This window comes from Diplotaxodon limnothrissa, linkage group LG7, assembly GCF_057381915.1.
Source record: "Diplotaxodon limnothrissa isolate DT_005_m linkage group LG7, D_limnothrissa_male_GT1.1, whole genome shotgun sequence".
NCBI lineage: Eukaryota > Metazoa > Chordata > Actinopteri > Cichliformes > Cichlidae > Diplotaxodon > Diplotaxodon limnothrissa.
The window spans coordinates 23,506,952-23,533,819 of NC_140602.1; the positions used below are offsets into that span (position 1 = coordinate 23,506,952).

General features: G+C 38.5%; 1 protein-coding gene across 1 annotated transcript; it reads left to right on the plus strand.

Moving 5' to 3' along the window:
* The first annotated feature begins 23,218 nt into the window (after positions 1 to 23,218).
* On the plus strand, positions 23,219 to 26,833 carry psma1 (proteasome 20S subunit alpha 1). Its single transcript, XM_085357719.1, has 10 exons — positions 23,219 to 23,285; positions 24,499 to 24,543; positions 24,628 to 24,729; positions 25,142 to 25,245; positions 25,341 to 25,429; positions 25,588 to 25,658; positions 25,794 to 25,923; positions 26,146 to 26,225; positions 26,362 to 26,466; positions 26,571 to 26,833. The coding sequence occupies exons 1-10, from the start codon at positions 23,283 to 23,285 to the stop codon at positions 26,631 to 26,633; spliced, it is 792 nt and encodes a 263-aa protein (XP_085213845.1). The 5' UTR covers positions 23,219 to 23,282; the 3' UTR covers positions 26,634 to 26,833.
* Positions 26,834 to 26,868: the final 35 nt, after the last annotated feature.

Below are 26,868 nucleotides of genomic sequence, written 5' to 3' on the forward strand. Positions count from 1 at the left end.
GACTGCACCAGCTGCCACCCGGTCAGCAGGACAGTTTAAACAGACTCACCAAAATGAAACAAATGAGAATTGGAAAAGACACGGGCTGGTCTGCAGCAATATTTGAATGGTAGGGACAGAATTTGGTATAAACAACATGACAGCTTGGATTGATCCAGCTAAATATCAACGGTTCAGGTTGGTGGTCAAAAAATGGCACGTGATAAAGCTCAGATCATGTCAAACTGGTTTCTTGGACATGATACTGAGCTCACCGTACTCAAATAGCCTTCGGGTCCAGCAGTTCTCAATCCCCCGGAGCACCTTTGAGAGGTGGTGGAAGGAGAGTCACATCATGGATGTGCAGCAAACAAATCTGCAGCAATTGTGCGATGCCATTATATTAATACAAACCAAAATCTCAGATAAATGTTTTGTAATCGATGACAGGCAAAGATTCAACTTGTCAACTTGTCCCACAAAGAATTAAAGCACTTCTGAAAACAAAAGGGAATTCAACCCAATACTAACAAGGTGTACCTAATAAAGTGAGCAGTGAGTGAATGTCACGTGAGCAAATACAGACAGACTCACAAACACAAACACACACACGTCTTTGGAGGCCAAACATCCAGTGAATCCTCTGCGTGCACTCGGCATGCTTACGTACACGTGCTCATGTTTTTTAGCATTGGTTTTCCTTCTGGGTCATCTGTATCACACTTCACCCGGGGGAGCTTTCAGCACAGACCACCCTGTCCCTTTAAAGTTTCCCTTCAATTCTTGAAAAACTTTGAAGCACTGAGTCAATACAGTAACCTTTGAAGAACCCTCAGCTTAGATCAACACACTCACCCTAGTGTAAGTTATCACTGGGAACACAACTGCTCCTGAGGTAATGTTAGATGTTGCCAAACGTGCTACATTTACACACAGAGAAATGAATGGTGTCATTGCTGAACATGTGAGGCTCCCCGTAATGTCTCAGTGTAAGTTTGAGTTAGTTAAAAGTGTGATGTAGAGGTGTTCGGTTTGCTGCACACTAATGAATCACAGCATGAATTTAAATACACACAAGAGACACGTGTAGAACTTTCTGCTGGATATATCGTGATTTTGTATCTGACTGGGCAAAGCACCTATTTCCCGTCTACAACTGCCTTCCATGACGGTTGTGTAGAACGTATTTTTTTCAAAAAGGGTGATTTTGTGAATTCACAAATGTCATCTTCCCACTGAAATCTGAAAATGTTGAAATTTCCCAAAATCTGGTGATAAGTGGTTTTGACTGTACTTTACCTGTCAGCAGGTGATGTATAAGTGTCCCTACAGCTGCAGTAGCTAGTCAGTTAAATGAATCATTCTAGTTATAGTTTAAACAGTGCTCTCATCTAACTATATAGTAAGTACTCTTAATGCAGCTCATAGTAAATTGGACAAAAGCCACGAAGCTCATATTTTGGGCTGTGCAAACTAAGCTATTTAACTATGTTTCCTTGGGGTTGATTGTGATTACTTTTTTGCATTTCATAACCTTAATTATAATCACTGAAAATAAACAAGTTTATTGAAACTGAAAACAGAAATTGTTGCCATATTTACAATTTCAAATGGGAAATGCTCTTATTGTGTTGGTCTTTTCTGTTCTTAGATACTCACCTACCAAACAGCCTTAATCATTATAAGTTGAGCTGAGTTGAGTTGAGAAGTACTTTTATTTGTCAGTTGCAGTTCCCCGCAACTGAGATGACAGACCTTGCCGACCGTACATACAATACACAGACATCACATTGGGGAGACGGGTCAGGCTAAGTAGCAAAAAGGAAAAACAATGAAATATGTAACACATAAGGGCAGTTCAGGAGAAAAAAACAAATTTCTGTTCATAATGATCCCCAAAAGGGAGTCAGCATGATGAGAAAACAAAAACTCCATAGCACATAAGAAGCACAGATATCATCACACAGTAAGACTAAAGCATAAAGTCTATGACATCTTTTTTAGTTTCCTGTTTTCTCCACCCATCGTGTTACGTGGAGATGCCACAAATTTCCTGTAACAGAGCCATATTTACACTGTGATGGCTGCAAATCCCTACTTTTTCCCTCCTTTAGACGCAGATTTTTCTTTCAGTCTGTGTACTGTATATGCCTCTCCCAGGACTGTAACACTGTACCTGTACACTAGAGCCATGCACTGAGTTTTCTCCAGTAACCTGCAGGGCTAAAGATGAAGCAAGGTGCTCAAAAGCCTTCTTGAGGATGACTCTAAAACCAAGTCAGTCTCCATAGATCCCACTTTAGAGTAAATATATTGGGATTCTGAAAACATGTAAAAATCCTTCCCAACAGGTTTTTAATGGGACATTATGATATATTAGTTGCTAGTTTTCTCTGTTGCTCAATATAGAAATTTGCCTACTGCCAACCACTAGTATCAGTATAAACTAACTATTTTCAGGCCTTTTCGGGTTTATTTTTAAGCACATAGCTTCCAGTTGAGTTTATTTCCATTACTGCTTGGTGTCCTTATTTTACAACTCTGGATGCCAGCAGGCTGACCCACATTATGCCTCCAAGCTTTGCTCTGGCTCAGAACATAGCTACTACATAAACCAAATAAACATCATTCCGTGGTTTTAAAATGACCAATCAAATAAAGAATGATGTCATGCTCCCGTAATGGAATATCAAGGTGGCCAGCAGTTGCCTCGATACTCCATTATGAGGCTAAACCACAAGACATTGTGTTTGTTCAAGGGGCACAGCTCTCTGCTGACAGCTGTTGCTCCTGCTGTCTCCACCTACATAAAACAATTAGGGTGAACTTAGCTTGATATTGGATATTGGATCTTCACCGGATATTTGTTTTTTCACTTTCAATAACTTAACGAAAGCAAACAATTAAAACTAGAGTAATGATTGCATCTTGTTTCTTAGAAAAGAGAGAACAATTTACAACCACTGGTTTTAATACTTAAAGTGCCGTCCACGAATAAATGGAAGCACACTGGTTCACACCAGTTCTCTGGAGCTTGATGAAGGACATTCTGAGAAAAGGAGGAAATAACTACATAGCCAATGGATACAGATGACTGACTTTTTAATACTCTTGAGGATGCTTTCTCTTGTCGCCCAGCAATTATTCTGCATCACGCTTGAGCATATTGTCAGTCACTGAAGGCTATTATTACATTTTAACGTTGCTACAACATCTCAAAGTTAAAAATATCCTGAAGTCCTAATGTCACTTTCATTACTTATAAGATGGTAGTATCATTTATGTTGTACACAGGTCAGATTAAAATTCTTTGTATTAATTGCATTTCTGTTGTGATATTTCTGAACAGAATCCATGTCAAAAGTTGTTTCTGAAGGTGCATTATTTTATTGCATAGCCATGAAAAGTTTAAACTTGCTGTGCATACATCTGACTAATATGAGTACAGCATATGAATACAGACAGGTTCATACATAATGCTTTTCTACTCTATTTGAGCACTCAAAGCACTTTATACAACAGGCATCTTTCACTCAAGTACTTCTTTCCAGCTTCCAAGTGCTTTCTATCAAACACTCACACTCCAGCTACTTAGTGCAACTGAAGTTCAGTGTTTTGCCCAAGTACCGTTTCTCAGAGTGGAGCAACCAGGGAATGAACCACCAACACTTGGATTAGTACATGACCTGCGCCCTATCTCCTCCTTAACAGGTTTGCCAATCTCAACTCAAACTTTGCACCAACATCATCACACATACAGAGATTATTAAAATTAACGTTTTCAGAAAAGACTTATTATAAATCCCAATTCATTGGATTCTTTTGGTCATTATCGCCCTGCCAATAAGATTTTACGTTCTCCATTTGTATTTGTTTCATGTTCAATGTGTTGCCTGTACATAACTTTACTGTCACCAACATTTGTTTTCCTGATGGGGTTTTGTTTGAGTCACCACTCAATATGGAATAAAGAAAGTGCAGCAGACTAGTTACTTGAAATGTACATTCAGGTTCTTAGGAGACCGTTAAATCACTCTCCAACAAAAAATAAAAAAATAAAAAAATCTAGAGGTAAGAGACTAAATGTGAATTTTCTCTATTAACTGTGACACCATTAGACACAACAAAAACACAAGGATCATGTCAAGGATACGAGAAAGATCAAACCAACGATATTTCCCATTTTCAATATTTACCTTTTATTTTTACATCCAACGTTTGCAAATTACCTGACATTAGTGGACAATTACCATTGCACAAAAGCTAGACACTGATGCAGACATCAAGGACATGCCATAATATACTGATAGAGAAGGTCCACATCTACACCTATGGCACTACAGCATATAAATGTGAGGAGTGATCTGCATTCATCTATAACTAAATAACTTCTAATTATAGACAAACTCAATTTGACTAATCATTCATAGTCACATCTGTGATAATGACTTAAGTAATGTGTTCCACCTAAGGAGATGGGACTGATATTATAGGTTGCAGAGTGTGATATAGTGAGCACACTAGGTTACTTTGGTTTATTGCTGTTGTTACTTTCTTGGCTAATGTAAACCTGAAACATGTGGAGTTATGGATTTGACTATACATGGAGAAAATGAAGATAAAGGTGGGACTGTTTGTAGAAATGCCAGAACCAGCAATAACCACCTTTAAGTTGTCTGATGGCTTTTAACTAGAGGGAGGAGAATGCATCAGTTTTGTAGCATGTAAATTAGTGCTTGCTTGGATACTTAAAGCAATCACATTGTTATTATTGATTAATCTTATTAATTTTAAAACCAATCATTATTTCAAAAAATGTCTGAAATTTTTAAAAACACCTGGTCATCACTTTGCCTTTTTTTTATTCACTCAATAAATGTAGAAAAAATAAAGAAGATGCTCTTTGTGTCAAAAACTAACAACTTCAACGTTCCCTCAGGACCTCGAACTAATGATCATAACATTCACTCATTTAGTCATACTGCTTGAAATGACCCTACGATAAGTGTTCCAGAAGTACATATTACAAGTTAGGTGGGGGCATGGGTAGTGGCACAATTCCTCCTACTTTCAACCAGGAAACTGTAATTTAAGTTATGTCTGTAACCACTTCAAAGTGTTACTCATGGTTGTATAAGGATTACTTGAGTATTGCTAGCTTAAAGCAAGATGTAAACATGGGGTACGATAACTGCATAAGGACAAACAGCCTATCGGTACAGTCTCAAATGTTGCAGCACAACGGGCATAATTGGTAACCAAGAAGAAGGTTTAAGAAGACTCCAAAAAGTCTTAGGGGTGTTTCTTTGAGATCAATAGTTTTGCTGACGCACAGAAAAAGACTGATCTTCTACAAGGACCTTTGGTAGCTCCGTAAAAAACAAAAAAAACAAAACAAAAAAATACAAAGTTAACAAGAGCCAACTTAACAAGCTGTGAATATAACCAGTATTCCAATGTCATACTTCTCCAAGTACAGAAACTATAAATAATCATTAAAAGGATGGAGTGTTGATTGGGTCAAAGCTGGGTGATATGATCTATACAGCACTGCTCACCGCTGGGCACATCCCAGTCAGTTAAGGGCAGGTCCATCCAGATAAATCACTTCCTGGGGAGAAAGAAAGACGAAACAGCACTTAAGTCATTATCCAACTGCAGCCTCCTGTAATGGCTCTCAATCTCCAAATCTAATCAGTGGCTTGCCACCACAAAGAAAGCTAGCCACCTGATTAAATGAGAGTTCAAATGAAGGAACTGGTGTCACTTTGTGGTTTTACTTCAGGACGAACAGGGATGGTGTTTAAACACCTGGGGCGACGTGTCCATCAGGATTAACAAGAACGGTCTTTAGTAAAGGATGTGTACCTTCTAGCAGGTGTTAACACTCCCAGAGCACGCTGTCTTGTTTGTTCAACCGGAAGAACAAGAGTGACTGAGCAGAAGGTCGTGCTAGTACTCTGGGATAGGTCATCAGTAAAAGAAACATGTTAAATGTCAAGGATGCGAGCAGGGCAGCCGACGTTTCCAGGCGTTTGCTTTTGTTCATCCCCAAGACATTAAGGAGATTACATTCAATTGTTAAAACCTCAAAGCATCAATCAGGGGCCTTTTGCATTGCAGCGTAGGAGGGATGTTGGCACTCTGACTGACTCACTGTCTGAACCCCCTGGGCTTGCTTGTATCTACTCCACATTCATTCAAGAAAAAGAAGCAAACAAGAAAAAGAGACCTCTCAGCAATCAATAGCTAGACACTTACAAATGCTGTGGACGTATAAAGCAACACTGAGGAGACTTTGTGCTTCCGAAAAGTGCCTGTTGTGGCTCCTATTTATCATGATTACACAAGAATGAATGAAGTGACTTGACTTGTAGAAATATGGTAGCAAGAATTTGAGTTGTGTGAAGATTTTGCTTGCCAGCCAGACTATATAAAACATTAGGATTCTGTTTCCCAGACATGGATTAGGCCTAGTCTAGGCTTTTTTCCCCCCAGTGGAGATCTTGATTTAATTATTATTTTAGTCATTTAATAATTTATTTCATGCACAAATATTTTCATATAAAAGAAAGCTAGCAGACTTAGATGCTTACGCACATGCAGCTTAGCTTTGGTTTGGATTCATTCCATTTCTGGGACTTTCTAGATGAAGACTGAAGGCAGCACTGGGCCAATCAATGGTATTGTGGAAAGTCTAATAAGGCAGTTAGATGAGAACACTGTTTAAACCTCACCTATGCTGAAACGATTAAATTATTTGTAGTTTAGCAAATCCTTTTCAGTCTAAAACCACAGAATTTCAACCAGAAAGAGCAAGTGCTGTGAAAACATTGAAGTGATGAAGGACCAGCAGTCATCTTGCAATCCCTTTTGCCAGAAACTATATATAGAATCGAGCTAAATTTAAAACCTAGTTGACACACTTGATATAACTGGTAAACAATCAGGGCGGCTATCAGTCACCTATACTTATTAAAGCAGAGCACAATTGTGCCCTTTTAACTTATCGATACCAATGAGATCTTGTGTAGTGCAACCATTATAGCTGCTTGAATACTCTGTATCTTAGGAAAGAGCAGAGTGACTCAGGCTGGTACCCTGTCAAAAGCTGGGCAGAGGCAAGCAGTTCCTCTGAAGTATCTTAAGGAAACTTGGCTCTCATCTTTGGAGTCATTTCAGATTCAATCACACTTGATCAACTTGGACTGCATCCCGTGGTATTTATAGAAAGTTAAACGTTATGCGGTTATAAAGCCTGGCCGAAACCCAAGAATCTGCCATCGTTTCTGCCTCTGCAGCAAAGCTGAGAGTTGGAAATTTCCGGCTTTTAGTGTGGCTCAGAGATGCTTAAATTACAATGAAACTGAGGAAGAAAATCTTCATGAAGAGGAAACATAATATACATTTAAAATGTGCTATTCTTTTGCAAGTTCAACTTGTATATCATTTCCAGGAAAGGTCTAAGCTATTACCTCTGTCTTGAATGTTTCTTTTGCCTGTTTTGCATTATTTTGTGCATTCTGTAGTCATCATCCCTTTAAAAAACTTGCTCTCATTTCCAGAGAAAAATACTGCAATTGTGGACCATTAAATTCCCGATCCACGAACTTGATCTTTCGCTTGTTATGTCACTCTTGTTGAGTTAAAAGAGTCTACCAGTTAATGGTTCAGTTGGCCTGGCAATGAAATTAATATAGTGTGTTCAGCCCTTGCATTTTTTCCCTCTGCCACCAGAAATGGGACAGTTTTTCCAATCAGTCAAATGCAGTTAAAAGCACCCTTCACTCGTAAAAGCCATTATTGTGACATGATGGATCCTGAAGCACAAGAGGCCATTAAGGGAGTTTAATGAATAGATTAGTAAGAGCAGCCAGGTGTCTCTAGAACAACACTTGATCACACGCCCACCGAAGTTCAAATTGTGGCATTGCCAGCTGGTGTGTGTATAAATACAAAATCTGATTTTATTTTTTTTTAGAAAAACTGTGATTTTTTTTTATTACAGCCTATTAAAATCTGGCACAGAAAGGCTTCACTGAAGATATAAACTACTGCTTAAAGATTTGGGATCATCCAGTAAATGTCATATTTTTGATCAAAGCTACTACTGCTTTCATTCACAGTTGCAAAGTGAATAGTGAATATATCCAAGACATTGACAAGGTTGTAAGTAAGGATTTTATTTTTATCTGTCACCCTGTCAATTTGTTGAACTAATCTAAAAAAAAAACTTTCCCTGATGCTCAATCAAGCGCTTTTCACAAGTTGGATTAGCTTGATGGGCCTTTCTCATCACAGCCAATAATACAACAATTCTCTGTGGGGTTTAGGTAACTGTGCTGGCCATTTCACTGTAGACAAAAACAAGCTGCTTGCTTCTTTTCTCAGTGGTTATTGTATAGTTTGGAGCTGAGATTTGGGTCATTTTACAAAGGTCAGAGTAAATTAGCTCCATGGGATATGGCATTGTAAAACCAAGTGACTTCCTTGCTCAAGATCCCATTTCTCATGTCAAAGTAACCTCAAACCATCACATGTCTTTAACATGCTTTACAGGTGGAAGTGACTCATCCTCCTCCATGTTTTTATGAGTCATTCATCTCACAAATGACCCCAAACCCTAGAACTTGGGTTCATTTGTCCACAATATAAACCTTTAAAGACTGAACCATGAAATAATTGACAGAAATCTGCATATCAAAGTTTAAGTTTGTATCTTATGTTTATTTTGTTTTTTTTGTTTTTTTTTGGGGGGGGGGGGGGGGGGGGGGGGTTGGCAATTTATTGCTTAAAAATATATTGCGCAATTTATTTCTTTTTGGCTGGGGATCATACTGATGATCACAAAACTCCTGTTTGAACTACGATACACTTGGTTTTATTTATTATAATTTAAATTTTAGGAGCCAAACCAATGCTCAAGACTCGAGCAAAAAAAATTAATTCTTATAAAAGCAGAAGAATTTTTAGCTGTACTAACAGCTTTATGATTGTCTAATGATCAGTTAGCCTTTTAACATGATAAACCTGCATTAAGTAACAGAATACAGCATGAACGCCTGTTGAACAATTCATTTGTAATCAGAAAATTTGATTTCTAGATTTTGAAAAATCTCCTGTCAAGTCTTGGCATGTTGGGAAAAAATATTCTAACTATGATATTTCAAACATTACTTTTTTCTTCATTTTCTCTAAAATGGTCCTGCAGTTTTCTCCAAAACATTGAGTATAGGGTAAGGGTAGTTGCTTTCTATCTATCTATCTATCTATCTATCTATCTATCTATCTATCTATCTAGATATGTATGTATAAATTTTACTATTTGTTTACTTATAATATTATAACAAATGTCTCTTTTTCTAAAAACATGAGCTTATTTCTAAGTGACCTTCTGAGTGGTCTTGTATAAATATGTCTAGACTTTAGTGGCTATTTCATTGGATTTCCAAAACAGGCAAGTCTAAAAGTCAAAAAGCATAAATATCAAACTGAGGTAGCCTTTCTCTGTGACCTGGAATTCCTCTGCATCTAGCTTCCTTCATATCTGGGAGTATTGATTGGCACGTCCCGCTGTCCTAATTTAACATCATGCTTTCTTCGCTGTAACCATACAACCATTACGTAATGCCAGGATTAATTCCAGCATCCGAGCTGATGACATGATCAAATACCAATGGTTCTCGAAGCACAGTTGATGCCTTTTTAGAGCAGCCTGTAATAACTTAAACTAGACACACGTGCCCACGCTAAACCAGAAGCTCTGACAGAAATTCCATGATAAGCACACAAATGTCACATCACATGAAATTTAAAGCTGGTGGATATTTCAATTAGTTTGACAGAACGATCTGATGGCTTGCCGTCTTCAGTTGTCAGTTACATTGCACATTATTTCTCTAACTCCACACTCTATTATTGTTGTGTAACAACCCATTCTTATTGACACCACCATCATTACTGATCACCATTACTTTCAATGATAAAGACATATTGCATTCTTTTAGACCAGTGAAAAGGGAAATATATTTAGCAGCATACCTCTATGTTTCTTTTCTTGCCTGTTTTTTAATATTTTTTGTCACATCTGTGCTGCTTTTCATAGTCAACATAGAGCAAACCTGCACCAAGGTAGTCCACCCTCTGCGCAGTATTTACTTTTAAGGGAATAGCTTTGTATTTTCCAAAAAGTTGATTCTTCAGTGTTGTTTTTTGAGTTCTTTTTTAATCTACTTTATCACTTTTTTTTAGTGCAGTAAAAACAACTGCAAAATGCAAGCTTTTTTTTAAATTAAATTTTATTTAAAAGCAAGCTCCTCAACAGAGGTAATAATTAATTAAATTTACAAGACTGTGTAAAAATTCAAGTTTTGGATAAGCCTATCTGAGGAAAGTGTGAGCATTATACCAGTTTCTCCTTGCAATGTTTAAAATTAAATAAAATATATTTTAAATGGTAATAAGAACCCCAAAGTTAGGTCACATGCGATAGCTACTAGAAACCCTCCCCACTGGAGTATTATTTTGCTTTAGTGGTAAATATATATTTAATAATCATTAATCATTTATTGCCACATAATTTTCACCTTCTGGGGCCCCTTGGTTTACAATCTGGAAGTACGTTTCTTAATGAGTAGTGGATATAATTTAATCATTCAACAAAGGCTGAGCAAATAACAAGGAACAGGAAGACATGCATGACGCCAGCGTGAAACACTGCACTGAACTTTACATGAGTCAGAAATCAGACTGTTGTATCACACAGCAGAGTGGCTTTCATGTCAAGCCTTCGTCTACAGTGAAGTACATCATTGTCTTGATAAAATCTGATCACTTGTGACAACAAAATGAAAAGTGTGACTCATGGTAAAGCTGAGTTGAAGGCTCATCCCAACTTCCTCCTGTTCATACTAATATCAAATTATGTGTCATCAGGAAAAAAGACTGACAGCCTGTGCAATTCAGATAAATCAATTAGATTTCAACTGATTGATATCAGCTTTCTTTTTCGTTTTATCCGCTTTCAAAAATAATTTGTGCATATGAAATAAATCAGCGTTGAGTTAATCAACACAAGACAATGTTCTCATCTCCAAAAGTGACTGCTCACATTGCCTTTATTCCAAAGCTGGAGTGCTAGATGAGCAAATGCAATTAATGCTTAAATGTTTTCTGGAGAGCCAAAAGCAATGATTGGATGTCTCAGTTTTGTAGGCTTGGCATCATCAGATGTTTCCGCTTTGACACTGACACGAGGTGACAAATGAACAAATGGTTCTGCTGTGTTCATTTTCAAGTTAACTCAGATGCTGACATCATCAAAAGTCCAACATCTTTACAGTAAATGACTGCATTTCCTTAGACATGTAACGTGATGACGAGAGACAGCGATGACAGCAAATCTTATAATTCTGCATACATGACAAACAATTTCTGTAATGTTTTATTTTTGGTTCAGTTAAATCAAAAGTTAGACTGAAATCCAAAGAGAAAGCATTAAGTTAGAGGGTGGCAATCAAGAGTTTATAGAGTCTGATCCAAAGCTGACTATTTTGGATCAGTCCGAGTTCTTCAAGTTTAGCTTCATATAACAGAGAAGCCTTTTTAAGTATCCATGGACTATGCTCAATTGAACCATACGGCTGGTAGCCCGGTTACCTTGTGGGTAAAGTTGAGACCATGGCTTTGACAAGTACTACGAAAAGGTAGTAAGATTATTTGGAACTAACTTTTAAACTGCAATCAGCTGTGTGCTACCAGGATTCATGACGTATCCATACTGCAAGATGGGTGGGTTCTGAAGTTTTACAAGCATTGATCGCCATCACTTGTAATCATGAAATCCGGTCGTTAAGTGATGACGTGACGAATCCTACTTCCGGGCCTAAAGTAGTCTGCGTTTAATATGGCTTTTGTGTTGTTAACATGTTTAATGTTTTGTATTTTCTTCTATTTAATCTCAATAAGCTCCTAAAACAGTCAGTGATCACTGTTGACCTCCCTCGGCTTTTATTACCACTAATCATTTATTTAAGCTCAGTTTTTAAAACCTTAGGATGTAACTACAGCCCAGCCCATGCAGCAGTATATGAATGACTAACCTCGTATTGTGGATGGATTATCTCAGTTGTTCTCCTGGCTGAAGTTTGGTCCTTTTACAGCATCCTGCCATGCGATTACATTTGTTCCTGACCACCGAGAACACTCACGTTAACTTTTATCGAGTGGAAAAAAAGTTAGCTTGTTTATATTATGCTAACATAGCTGTGTCGCTAGCGGTCACGTAGCACATCATTATATACCAGCTAGCCAAACTTCAGTAACCCTACAAACGTCACTGCTGTTTAGTTTTCTGTCTTCATTTATGTTGGAAGTGATAACAGAGCTGTACGTTTTAATTTGTTTCCAAAACCCCGCAGTCAGGGCATGCTATATTGTATTTAGATAGAAGCTAGCGAGCTAACTTCCTGCTAACTTCTAACTCTGTTAAATGTCATAAATTCCGTTTTCATGGATGCCTGGATGTTAAACTCAATTGTTACACCTGGTAGAGCAGAACGCTGATCATTTTATTAAAGATGAAAGACTTTAGACAGTTTTTCAACTCTCAGTAATGCCATAGTGATTGTTTGATATATGGACCTGCAGCGGAGTTTAGGCCCAGACACGGCTAGTGACGTCAGACTTAACGACCGGATAGCAGGGTTCCTGTCTCATCTGTAAATGAAAATTAAAAAATCAAAGCTCAACCAGCAGGTACTGTGGAAGTATTACAGTTTTTCTCAGTCGCTTTGGTGCGTTCCTCAGAACACCATTAACATTTGCACAGCAGTTAGTGCATTTCCCAAAACAATTAGTGCAAACTGCAAAACCTAGTGGATAGCCTGCAAAAGCACGTCACATGCACAGAATTGATTATCCATACCTCAAAAGCAAGTATCCATGTCAATGAAACTGTCAGTGCCATCAAAATGAAAAGTCTTGACACCATCTTTATGAACAAGATAGTCAAATGGCATTGTCATGTTTCCACTATGACAGTTTATAATTTCAGTGTTTCCCATTGCAAAAACAATTGGTGACACCTGAAAATGCTGACGACAGCACTATGGCCTACCTGTACAGCCATCTGAAATGTGCAGTAAAGTCACTGTAGATGTTATGGGAGTCTTGGGAGTAACTGAGACACTGAATACGTACGTTTCACATTTCCATTGTGTAGAAATGTTTGTAATCCTACAGAATTGTGCAAAAGAAAAATATGCTACAGTCACTTGTTCACTGTAGAATACATGTAAACATAAAATCACCCATTTGGTAGAGCTGTGCACTAATGTGAACAATAAACAGCACATGTAACAGTACAGTAAATCATTCTGGCACATCCAGACGTTCCTGTCTGTCTGGCCACATATTTTCATCTACATCACAACAGATGTTATCCCTCGCAATGCAGCGAGGAAAGTATCTCCTGGAGTGGCGAATCCATCCTCTGCAGGACCCTGCTGTGATGTCGTCACATGCTGCATCCATGGCTGCTAGCAGGGCCATTTGCTCATGTGGATGCCGGTCATAAACTTTCCACCTCCAGGCAGAGAAAAACTCCTCTATTGGATTAAGGAATGGGGAATATGGAGGGAGATATTCAACCAGAATTCTGTCATGTGCTGCAAACCACTCTGACCTGATGGGAGTGGTGAAAACGGACATTATCCCAGACAACAACATACTTGCTGGGTTGGCCTCCACCTCTCTCATTCTCAGGGACTAGGTCCCTGTAAAGAGTGTCTAAAAATGTCAGGAGATGTTGGGTATTGTATGGACCAAGAAGGGGGATATGGGTGAGGACGCCGTTGTCTGAGATGGCTGCACACATGGTAATATTCCCTCCGCGCTGACCAGGGACTTCAGTGGTTGCCCTCTGTCCAATGCGATTTCTTCCACGCCTTCTGCCTTTGGCCAGATTGAAACCTGCCTCATCAACATATATGAATGTGTGCAGTGTTTCCCTGGCTTCCAGCTCCAGTACACGCTTTAGAGAGAGACAGAAATGCAATGTCACAATATGCCTGTGTACAGTAACAAACAGTAATGCATGCATTCGGTGAAACACATTGTAGAGTATGTGCTGTGGAATTGCAAGTGTACTGCATGAAACTACGAAGTACTGTAAAACAGTTTGCAGTGCAGAACATAGAAGACCAGCTTTACCTGCACATACTGGTGACGGATCTCCTTCACCCTGTCACTGTTTCGTTCAAATGGCACTTTATACAATTGCTTCATGTGGATTTCATTTTTCTTGAGTACTCTGTCAATTGTTGAAATTGGAACAGATTCAATATTGCCAAATACCGTGTAATTCTCTATGACAGCGCTTTGTATTTCTCTCAGCTTTATTGCATTGTTTGCAATGACCATTGCACAAATGGCTTCTTCTTGCTGTGGGGTAAAAAGGGGCCCTCTTCCGTCTCCGCGAGGTTGTCTTACAATCCTATGTGGTGCAGAGTGAACAGAGTGAAATTGCAAATACAGTACAGTAACATGTGATGTGTCTGAGATGGCACAGTACAGTACAGTGTATTACTGTTTGCATACCTGTTTTCCCTACGGAATGTTTGAATGATTGAACTGACAGTAGTTCTTCCAATATTGGGTTGCACCCTTCGACCAGCCTCCTCAATGGTGAGGCCGTGATTGACAACATGGTCCACAATTGTAGCCCTTATTTCATTAGGAATCCGCCTATATCTGCCTCTTCTCCCTCTTCCCCTTCCCCTTCCTCCCCGCATCCTCACCCCTCTTCCACGGTGCTGACCTTCCATTTTGTGTCACAGAAGTATAGAAATGGTACACACTAGCTCCTGCGCAGTTTATATATGCTTGCCAATTGGGGATTCACAGGATTCATCCATAATTGACAGTGAACAAGTTGTTTGTCATTGGTTACAACTAAACTTTCACACGCCTCCTCATGAGTGACAGCTGTAATTCACCTGAGATCAATTGTTCAATTTCGGAGACATTTCCAGGAAAAATGATACAGAAAGGTATAGGATTTGCTTGATAGATGGCCAATATTTGGCATGTGATAACTAGTTCAACAATTTTGTGTGTGATGACTCAAGCAATGGATGTATGACTATTAGTTTTATTGGGAACGACTATTCAGCATCCATAGGTATGATTACTTTTGACTGACATGACATAAGCAAATGGAAATGTCAGAAAGCAGCAGGGAAATGTATGGAAGCAACTGATTCATGTCCAAAATCATTTGCAGTTTGTTCAGAGAGAGGAGAAATTGCTACTATGATGTGCACAAATGACTGAGTGTTGTGGAGGTTGAACTAATAGTTATGAGAATTTCAATTCTGATCTGAGAAACGCACCAAAGCGACTGAGAAAAACTGTAATCCAGGTCTGCATCTATCTACTCTATCATGCTATAATAATGTGATCATTTATCCCACAATCACAAACATTTATACATTTAACAGTTCAAGTGAGCACCACTTTAAACCTCAAAACCAACCTTAAAATTATATTCACCCTGCACACTTTTGTTGGCGTTTAGTGTGGATATGCTACGGTAGTTCAGTTTGTGTGTGTTCTATGCTTGGTATGCTACGAATTTTAACAGTCAGCACAAAAAAAATCTATAAAGTAATTTTCAGATGGTGCAGATGATTATTTAATAGAGTTGTCGAAATAAGCAACTGTAAAAATGATTAAAGTCTAGAAAATAGCAGAGCAGATGCAAAAATCAAGGGATGAAAAGACAAAGTTCTGGTTAATGTACCTTCATTAAAATATTAGTATTATATGTGCTTGCTTAGTATAATGTAACTGTAATATATTTATTAAGGACATAAATTTAAAACATTTAGATTAGTCAGAGTTAACCTAGCCTCACTGTATACGTAATTTATTTTACATAAATATATTTGGAAAGATTAGATGATAACAGTTCGTGTAAGTATCTCATGTCATTGTGTAACAGAAGCTCAGCATCACATTGGCGGCATTTCTTGATAATTATTGTTTGTTGAGCTAACACTAAAACGAAGACCTGTTTATAGTGCAGCGGTTTGCTTGGCCAGTACTTTTTTAATACTATTTAGTTTAGTATTTTAACATGAGATACTGGCTTATTTCTTTAACCTCCCAAGACCGAAACTCTTTCGTGGAATGTATTTTTATTTTCTCTTTGCTATTTGGCTTTATAGCGTTCGATAGAAACTGAGTAATGATGTGCAAAACTCTTTAATTGCTGTCTGAACAGAGCAGCATTTTTCCTGAATACAAAAACAAAATGAGAAACAACATTTGTGCCCCTTTGAGCAATATGGCTCATTGGAAAGCCATTTGAAAGAGCAAAATTTAGTATTGTGGTCTAGACAACCAAAAATGTGACGTCGCCGTATGTGGACACCAGGTCCTGGGAGGCTAAGGGAGCTTCAATTAGCTGATCTACATTTTTTGGCAGTTTTACTTTAGTGGTTAATTTTTCAGTCCTGGAGTCTTTGAGTCTTGATTGAGAGAGCTTCAGTACACAGCAGCATGTCAAATTGTTTCATTAGTTACAAGATAAATGTATTTTTATTGCAATCAATTTTTTCTCTAAGCCTAAAAAGCATGTTTCCCAGGCGCCTCTTTAAAAAAAAAAAAACTACTTACACCTCTCATTATCTATTTTTTTTTTTTTTTTACGTTTTTTAACCTGTCATCTTATACCTCCAACATCTATGAACATTAACACATTAGCATCCTAGCTTGGTCTATTCCCATAAAGGAAGTTTATGAATTGCTGCCCATTTGTCTGCATATCTGTCTGTCTCCCATGTGCCAAGAGAATTTTAACTTCCAGAAACAAAACCCCGCTCAGTTTTAGAAAAGATCTGGGAAAGCATGTGGATCCTGCACATTTACTTTATAATCCATTTATACAAGTAGTTTGTAGACAGACATGCAAGGCAACAATTATAGGGGCTCCCTATCCCCAAGGAAATCTCTTTAAGGGGGATGTCTTTCTGGTAATCCATCAAATATTCGTAAAGCTATTTCTCTTAAAACAAAAGTTTCTGACCAGCAGACTGATCGCCTTAACAAAATTCAAAAGAAACACAAGTTTGATGGAAATTCAATAGTCATCACAAAAAGCCTGTGTTTCTATGCTGCACTGTAACCAGCATAATCTAAAGCCTAATGTTACAGACATGTCTAGGTTTCTAAGAGGTTGTTGCTAAGTGAACTGTACAATCACTGAACAGGGAGCAAGTACATCAACTCCTAAAATTAAACAACTAGTTAGACCACTCTGTGGCACTGTTTATATTTTATCATGGTGTAGACTACTTTTAAACAATAAACTCTTTATAAGAAGTTTTAAAACGTCTAATTGGTGAGCTGCTCAGACACAATCAGAACATTAAAATGATGGATTCTGGTACTTGAGGACTGGTGTGGCTGCATTTCCTGGCATTAAAACAATAAAAAAGATGAATAGGAAAATCCTAATCACTGTATCCGTAATGGCAGAAATCAGCTTCTTCCAAGACTGCATTTCCTTCTTACAATGAGCAGTATTAATTACTATTTGAATTAAGCCAGTATATGTTTATGTAAGCCATACTGGCATCATGTTGCAATCTTGTCTGTATCCTCATTATATTTTTTTTCTGTGTGTGTTTCATGTTGGTCCCCTGTATGTTCTCACTATTTGGTTGTGTCTGCCTGGGTGAGGCGTACCGCTCCTGCTCTGACTGCAATTCACTCTGTTCACCAGAGGCTTGTCACTAGCAGTGACACTGGCTCCACTTTCAGCCAGATTGTCCCGTCTGTGCCACTAAAAATCTTTTTTTTTTTCATTTGCAGTTGGTTAAGATGAAGACAGACTTAAAAATGACTAGTAATAACTAGCTCCACTGGGTAAAATTCACACCTATATACATTGTGTGGTCAGTTACATGCTGTTAATTTTGCAAACGTAGCAATATCTTTTGTCTGCTATGAAACATGATAGGCTTGTGTAGTAAGTGGACTTAAGAAGGGATATGACTGAGATATGAATGTAAATCAGAGCTAGACTTTTTCCAGGTCCAAAGAGTACTGGGATTCAAAACTGCTTACAGTGCTGATCGCAAGGTCCTTTTTTTATAACTGTTGGATTTTGTGCCTTATGTGTTTCTATTTTTACTTGCCTTATATGTTCCTCTCTGACTTTGTGTTTCTCAGTTGTTGTTTATGTGGTTTCTTTCTTTTTTTATTTTGAATTTTTGTGTGTGTGTCTTGTGGATTTTACTTCCTGTTTTTGTTCATTTTCACCCTTTTGTAATTGTCTCTCATCCTCTTTCACCTGTGTCTTGTTGCCAGTCACCACTGTATAAATATAGTTTTGTCTTCGTCAGGGAATGTGTTTTTTTTCTCTATTCCTAAAATGAAAAAGCTTTTACCTTGACAGCAGGTTAATTTTGCCCTGTTGGAGGTTTTAGATGTACGGTAATCCTTGCTGGCACTACTATTGGATCTTCATGATTCTTAGATTCCTGGCTAACCACAAGTGTCTTTGTAGTTTTGTCTGTGTGTGTGTGTGTGTGTGTGTGTGTGTGTGTGTGTGTGTGTGTGTGTGTGTGTGTGTGTGTGTGTGTGTGTGTGTGTGTGTGTGTGTGTGTGTGTGTGTGCCCACCCTATACACCTAAGAACAGATAGTGCTCCACAGCATGCTGGTCACGACTCTCTCCACCCAGCTTTTCAGCTCCACCTCAGCCACCAGTCTGCTCATCCTCTATTCAACAGTCATGTTCCATCACTCAAACCCTCGCACTATTCTCCTAAATCTACGCTAAACTGAGTTGAACCTTTGCTAATCCGAATCGAGTCCGAAAATAGCTCAGCATGATATCAGGTGGCTTATAGCTAACCTGCCGCTGTCATATTTATTATTATATTAGAGACACACGATGTGTGGCTTTACTTCATCACGTCTATTCTTAGGCACATAGAGTGAGCAAAGAGTCAGTCTGTGTAACTGCTGATATTATTAAGTGCCCATAACGTACAGCTTTTTTTTTTTTAGGCAGAAAAAAACGTCTTCAGCCGTTTGCCACTGAAATGCTGCATAAGTGCTTTCGTCAACACCAGGAAACTGACAGCACTGAGAAGGATCTCTGCAAGACTCCCTCCTCACCTCTTCTCACACACACGCTGTACTGGAACTCTTAAAGCCTATGACGACATGCAGATGAGAGCCATAAAACTTATCAGCAGGATAGGCTGCTGTGGCTTCTCTCTGCTCTGTGGCTGCAGACCCCTGACCTGTCTTGTCATTGGATAGCTGCCAGCTTAATGCAACATTGGCAGAGCTGCCACCTTTCCTACCAGTTAGTCCATCCATTTTCCGAGCTAAAACACATCGCTGACCTATTTTTAGCAACACAGGTTGGGAATTTGCGGAATTTTGCACCAGTCAGGATACAAATTATTACTATATATTATGTTTATGTGTTTTATTATACGTTATAGAAGTAATGTAAAATCCTCGGTGTGTCCTGCCAACAAAAGAAAAGACACAACATAGTTTAAAAAAATCACTGAGTGCTAAAGTGATGATATAAACTAGAGATAAACAGTGTTCTAGTAATTAACCATCACTAAAAATGTAGATAGATAGATAGATAGATAGATAGATAGATAGATAGATAGATAGATAGATAGATAGATAGATAGATAGATATGAATGAGTAGAAGAATGGGTGTGCTTACACTTACCACCATGTGTGGGTCCACAGTGTGGCTTGGACCCATCACACAGTGACTCAGGCTGCTCTCCATTTGAAAAATTAAATGGGGGGGGGGGGGGGGGGGGGGGGCACTTGGCAAAATAAAATGAGGCCCCCAGGAAAAAAAGAAAAAAACATGCTGAGCTAAGCACAGCTCCTACAGTCTCAATCACAAAGGAGGAGGTTGGCGCACTGATGTAATGGCTGCCGCCATGCTGCTGCTGCCTTGGCAGGGGAGGAGAGCTCGTCAGCACAGTCCTACTAATTCAAACCCCCACTCCCCACCCACCCCCATTCTGGATCAAGGGTACATCAGATATCATTAACAGAGAGAAAGAGAAAGAAAGAAATGGGGGAACGGTGGCCAAGAATACAGCGAGACGCAGGGTATTGGACATGAGAGAGGATGAGGCGTTCAGTGGGCATTTCTCTGGCTGCAGAGACACACATCATGGAAAGCGACAGAATCCCTGAGGGAAGAAAAGATGTCCATGAGAGTTTCTGGAGCTGTGTAGAATGCATGTGTATCACTGTGTCTATGCTAAACCCCACAAACCTGTCAGCATCTGTCCACCTGTAGAGCTGCTGCACAACTCTGTGATATACATTTGAAAAAAGGGAAAAAGCTATTGAAAGCACTGCTTTTCTCCCATATCTCCTATAGGATTTGATTTTAATAAGTTAAAAAAAGTGCTTGAAAAGCTCATGAAATGAGTTAAGAAAAGAGAAAAGTAAAACCATTCCTGCAAAGCTAAGTTGTGGTAGATGTTTTCTTTTATTTAAGATAATCCTGTAAATCCTTGTCCAATGACCTAATGATGCTCCCACATAAAACAGGATAATTTTTTCATTTTCTTTTCTTTGACCTTCATGGGCTGTTAGGTTTTAAGGCACAAGAACTATTTGGTTAACGGTTAACTTTTAGGAAACAAAACTGGCGTTTATGTATTTTCTGGTCAGGATGCTGAGCTCCACTGCAGCTAAAGGTGACAACGCTTGTGAACGCTTTACATACGCTTTATGTACCCTCACCTAAATTTTAAACACAATATTTTCTGTCTCGCTGCTTTTGGGGCGAAAGACAGTCTCGAACCTTTTTTCTCGTGAATTAGCCATAATCTTTTTCTTTATTGGAAAGCAGCTGAAGTGGTGACATATATAACTTTTAAACTAACAATCAGTAATAAAAGTTAACTAACTTAATTAATTAATTAACTAACTAACCTTTAACAGATATTTATACTGTTAAAAAACATGGTCTCTGAATCCTCAGTTTCCTTTGGCTTCAAACTCTGACCCATGTGCCGTACCAGTGAGATGGGTCTCAGTTGTAATTTGGCAATTTGTAATTTAATCTAGACCATTTGACCAAGAGGTCTTGGTGCCTAAACCTTAAAAAACAACTAGAGAAACCGAAATTGAACAGATAAAAAAAAAAAAAAAAAAACAGGACACAAAGGTTAAACAGTCCTGTGAATTGTGCCACTTCATCTGCCTGCTTGCACATGGTTAAACATTGTGTGGCTGATTATGCTATGCAGTAAATATTATTAATTGTAACTTTATTCCTTATTAACAGTAATGAACTATTAACTTGAGCCTAATAAATATCAATACCGTTCACTCATGATAGCTGTTACAAAGTATTTCCATTTTGGAAAATGGGCGGTTTGTGTTTTACAGCAAAACAACACAAAGTATGAAATACCCTCAGAGAAAAAGCCCAATACAAACAGTGGATGCGTGAGGATTTCTCTGAACACCACATTTATTGACCAGCAATTTCTGGCTTTTACCCATCTAATGGAACAAAAGCTGGGACTGTTTCTGTGGTGCTCAACAGAAAGCACACAGGATACAACCTCATTACCTGTTACCACTACACCACAGCAAAGGGACATTTTACTGGGCTCTAATAAGCAGTAGCAAAATGATTATATTATTACAGTTTTTTTAAAGATATGCCATCCTAGGGATATACAATTCAAAAATGGTGTGAGTGCCATTTTTTCAAGTTCTAGCTGCTAAAATAGTGCTGAAAATTATGTTCATTCACATGTTTAAAGGATTAAAGGGGAATCCTGCTAGTTTTAAGAATTTTCCTTAAAGTACTCCAGTCTTTTCTGAACATGGTGGTGCTTCTGTAAAGACAGAAATCAACAAGAAAGGTACTGAGCTGGGGAGTAGCATCAGCAACTTCATCATAGATAATAAATAGGCTGCTGACTTAGTCAAACTGGGACTTGTCACATAAAATGTGTATTCTAGGACAGTGTAGTGGATATATAATCTGCTTTACTTTCTACTTTGGTTTAGTCCTGTTTATTATTGTCTGTAAGGAAAGACAACTCATGCACTGCAGATGAAAAGTCATGGGTTATTATGGTTTCAGGAAACAGACAGGTATTGACTGAAGTGCTCTGTGACACAGAAATAATATATGTGAATAATTGAGATGGATGGCCTTCACTAACACATGGACTTCTTCTGTCTTTGTAAAAAAAAATATTTTCAATGTTCACAAATGTTGCATTACTACCTGTACTGTTTTGACCTTATGGTAAATAGTAAATGGAATCACACACATCTGGGAAAACTATAAATGTAGGCAAAAAAAAACAACAAAAAAAAAACTTCAAATCTAGCTGGTAAGGGGTTTTCATCATTAAAGTTATTGCGCCATTAGCGAAGAAAAAGAAACGAAAGTAAAGATATCAAACAAGCACCGACTATTATGTCTATAGGACAATTTTATATTTTCTTTTGGATTTTATGGAGAAACAAGTCTACGACAGCAGTAAGACAGCGTCCCCGGTGACGCCTCGGTTTCTTCTTCTAATTTACTGCTGCCGCCTAGTGTTCATGCTCAATCACTGCAACCAAGAGCTCGCTCCGTAGAAAAGAATATAGAAAGACGGATTTCGTTAGTAAACTAATGCACACTCCAAGATGGTTAATTAATTCACACAGATCAGTTCATTCCAAAAAGAGCTCTTGTGGGTTTTTTTTTTTTTCATAGTTTCAGTTTCTGCTTTCAGTTCACTTTTTCCTATCCAAATGGGTTGATCCTTCTTATTATTTAAGTTAAAAAAAAAACAACAACAACATTGCAATTGATTAGTTTTGGATTTATCTTAACAAATTAAAACGGTTGTTTTATTTTGTCTTATTTGATTTTATAATATTTGCATTTGTAGAGGCAAGATTTAAAATACACTTCCATTTTATTAATTTTGTTTTTTAGATATTTTGTGAGTGTTCCGGGGGGGTTGTCGGTTAATTTATATTTTGCACTTATTATTTTTGTTATTGTGATTGCTTGTTTTTTGTTTTTGTTTTTTAATAAGATATTGGACTGGTTTGTCTTGGGGGGGGGGGTTTACATCACCAACCAAAAGTTCACTCAGTGATCACTGATTTGAAATCGGGGTTCTGTTGGTTTCCCTGACGTCCTGTCAGGAAAATAAATCAAGTGAGGATCACTGCGCAGGCGGCGGGGACGAGGCACTTTCTTAAGCAGAGATGGTGCGTATGAATTAAATGTATCATTTTTTGGTCCGTTTCATATTATACATCAGTTCCAAAGACTGAATAAATGATACGGTATATTTTTACGTATAATATTTACTCAAGAAATCCTGAAAGCGGGTCCACTTACTCCCACAATGCTAACGTTAGCTGGCTAACTTTTGACTGCACTGTGAGTAAGCAAAACACTGCACTGCTAGCGTTAGCCGCACAGTGTTCAAAGAAACAGCCTTCGTGTAGCTTATACTCGGCGTAGTCTGCCTAACTAAATATTCATTTAGCTCCTATTAAATGTTGTTAAAACATGATGAGTTAAATATTTGTTAGATGAATCAAGAATTGGAAGGCTAACGCTCAGCAGCTAGGCTGAGTTAGCATCATTGAAACTAGCGATGGAAGTAGAATGTCTTACTTTCGTTTTCCCTTAATCCACTTCACCGGCCTTTAGGCTTTAAAAGCTAGAAAAAGAGAAATAATTATTTTGTGCAGAAATGTATCACTGCGAAGGCTGTGATGGTTCCGCAAGTCTCCTATAGTAAATGTTAGTGATGTTCTGTAAAGGTTACTTAGCTAATGACAGTTAGCCGTCATTAAATTCTAACTGGTCAAACTTTTGTATGATGGGAGCGTTGCAGTGCGACATGGTGTATGAACATGACTGCATAGCAATTGCAAATCATTCTTGTCCCCACACGTTAATAATAATAATTTTAAAAAAAACGACAGATACAAAAACACAGTGAAATAACACAAAATCCAACGTTTTAATTGTGACGCTGATGAGGCGATAAAAGCAGAAATCCCCATAACCTTTTTTTTAACCTGCTTTTCGTGTCTGTTGTTATTTGGCTTGACGGACAGTTGAAATCCATTTAGTATTTTATGATTGCCATTTACCATGTTCCAGTATTTATGCTGCTGTCTGATCTTAATCCAGTATTAAAGTCAGTTTGGTGTTTTGTGTTTCGAGCCAGTAAAGAGATGCGTGTTTATAAATAATTTAATCACGATGGTAATTTAAAACCTGGCTCTGGAAAAGTCCAACCTGCAGACAGTCTCGTTTGTAGTTGCCGTCTTCAGTCCTTGAGAAACAGTAGCTAACCAAGAGAACTGCTGATAATGCAAGACAACTATGTAAGTTCAGCTCCTGTGTGTGATGTTTTAATACTAGTGTTTTTAAGTGACTGCTTGGTTTTTGTTTTTATTTTAGTTCCGCAACCAGTACGACAACGATGTGACCGTATGGAGCCCACAGGTAAGTCATGTCTTTCACTGACTAAGTGCATCATTGACACTTGGTAGCATGATGAGTGAAATAAGCCTGTCCATCTGTGAACAGGGGCGTATTCATCAAATTGAGTATGCCATGGAGGCTGTGAAACAAGGGTCTGCAACTGTAGGGCTGAAATCCAGAACGCATGCAGTCCTGGTGGCGCTAAAGGTACAGTCATGCAGTGTTTGGTGGTGATCTTATGACATTGCAGTTTTTTTTATGCCTTGGATAAATTCCAGAAAATTGGTCACTATACAGGCGTTGTTCCTGATGCAGAAAAACAAGTCTGTAGGATTGTATTTTTTTAACACACTGTCACCAAGTATCTACACAATTATACTTCTTTCCTGAATATTTTGTGGGTCAGTAGTATGTTTTTGAGTGTCTCTAAACATATTAAAAGGATTTCATTTGTGTCATCCTGCCTACTTGTCTTATTTATAGAAAAGGGGGGAAAAGCCTATTTCTTATAATAGGAAGTATATTAAAGTGCAACAGCCAAGAAAATCTGCAGCAGGTTATTGGTGTCAAAGCACAATAACTGAAAATGCACAACTGATGTGTCATGTTTCTCTTGCAGAGAGCCCAGTCTGAACTGGCGGCCCACCAGAAGAAGATCCTCCATGTCGACAACCACATTGGTATCTCCATTGCTGGACTGACTGCTGATGCCAGGCTGCTCTGGTAGGTAACAGTGACACTGATGGTGCAGAGTAAGTCGCTCATGATTATAGTACATAATATTCTTAAATACAATTCCTACACCTTCTCTCCCACAGTAACTTCATGCGTCAGGAGTGCTTGGACTCCAGATTTGTCTTCGACAGGCCCCTCCCAACGTCACGTCTTGTTGCTCTTGTTGGCAGCAGTATCCTCTCTACTGTTATCAATCATACTAATATGTTATAGCATGTGTTTCCTGTGTGAGTGAGAGAAACTAGACTGTTTTCTGGTTGTCTTCATGAAAGGATTTAAAAAAAAGAAAGGAAAAAAAGTGAATCGTACGATTCTTGACTTAAACTGCAGAAACCCAAATCCCAACACAGAGATATGGAAGAAGGCCCTACGGCGTTGGACTCCTTATTGCTGGTTATGATGTGAGTTTGTTTCACGCCTGCTGTTTGTTAAATATCTGCCTGGATTTATGCATGTATAGCTTTATCTGCAGCTGAAAGACTATAAAGGTGTCAGTAGTCAGTGCAGTTGATATTTATTTGTTTTGTGTCAAACAGGACATGGGACCTCACATCTTCCAGACCTGCCCGTCAGCAAACTACTTTGACTGTAAAGCCATGTCCATCGGAGCGCGTTCCCAGTCTGCACGCACCTACCTGGAGAGATGCATGGATAAATTCTCCGACTGTAAGATCCAGTTTTTAATTTTTAACCTTTTCACAAACATTTACATTTAAAGCAGTTTAAACAGCAAATGAATGCTTATCCTGTTGTTTTGTTAAATAACTAATGTAATTTGGCCATGAGCATCTTGAGGCATTTTGGGACATGTTGAAATATTTTAGTCATCAATGAAGTTTTACAATATAAATGTGGATAGTCACACTGATATGTTGGTTTTGTTGTCAGCTATCCTGAATGAACTGGTCCAGCATGGCCTCCGTGCTCTCAGAGAAACCCTCCCTACTGAGCAGGACCTCACTACCAAGGTACCCCAGCTCCCTCCACACCCACCTGATACGTCACCACCTTACACACTCAGCTAGCACAAGTCTTGACTTAAACGAGACACGAGCTTGTGCAGCACAGAGGCAGTTTCTCAGCACTGTGCCCTTTTTCTTTCAGAATGTTTCCATCGGCATTGTCGGGAAAGACATGGAGTTCACCATTTATGACGATGATGATGTTGCCCCATTCCTGGAAGGGCTAGAGGAGAGGCCACAAAGAAAGGTACTGCAAAGGTTTATCCAGTCCAGCTCCGGAGAAACATTTCCATGTCACTACATTATAGTGTACCATCTAAAATAAAACTGAAAAAAATAATTGTGTTTCAGGTTGCCCAGCCCGCAGATGAACCTGCTCCTGCAGAGGCCTCTGATGAGCCAATGGAGCACTGAGGCAGCACGCCAAACAGTGATCTGCTTCCCGTAGATCCCAGACAACCACGTGACACTTAATGCAAGTCAAGAGAAATATTTAGAGGGGCGAAGATGTTGTGATGTGCCACTTGCTAAACTGTTAATCAAAAATATTCTCTGCTAACATCAAACAATGTGATGTTGCTTTTGTATGGTTAAATTGTACCATGATACAAGTAATAAACTCATTTTTGTTTTTGAATGCTGCCTCTGC

Coding starts and splice junctions, on each gene's coding strand:
- psma1 (XM_085357719.1), top strand. Junction 25,659..25,793: donor TCCTTATTGCTGGTTATGAT/GTGAGTTTGTTT, acceptor TGTGTCAAACAG/GACATGGGACCTCACATCTT. Junction 26,226..26,361: donor AGCAGGACCTCACTACCAAG/GTACCCCAGCTC, acceptor TTTTTCTTTCAG/AATGTTTCCATCGGCATTGT.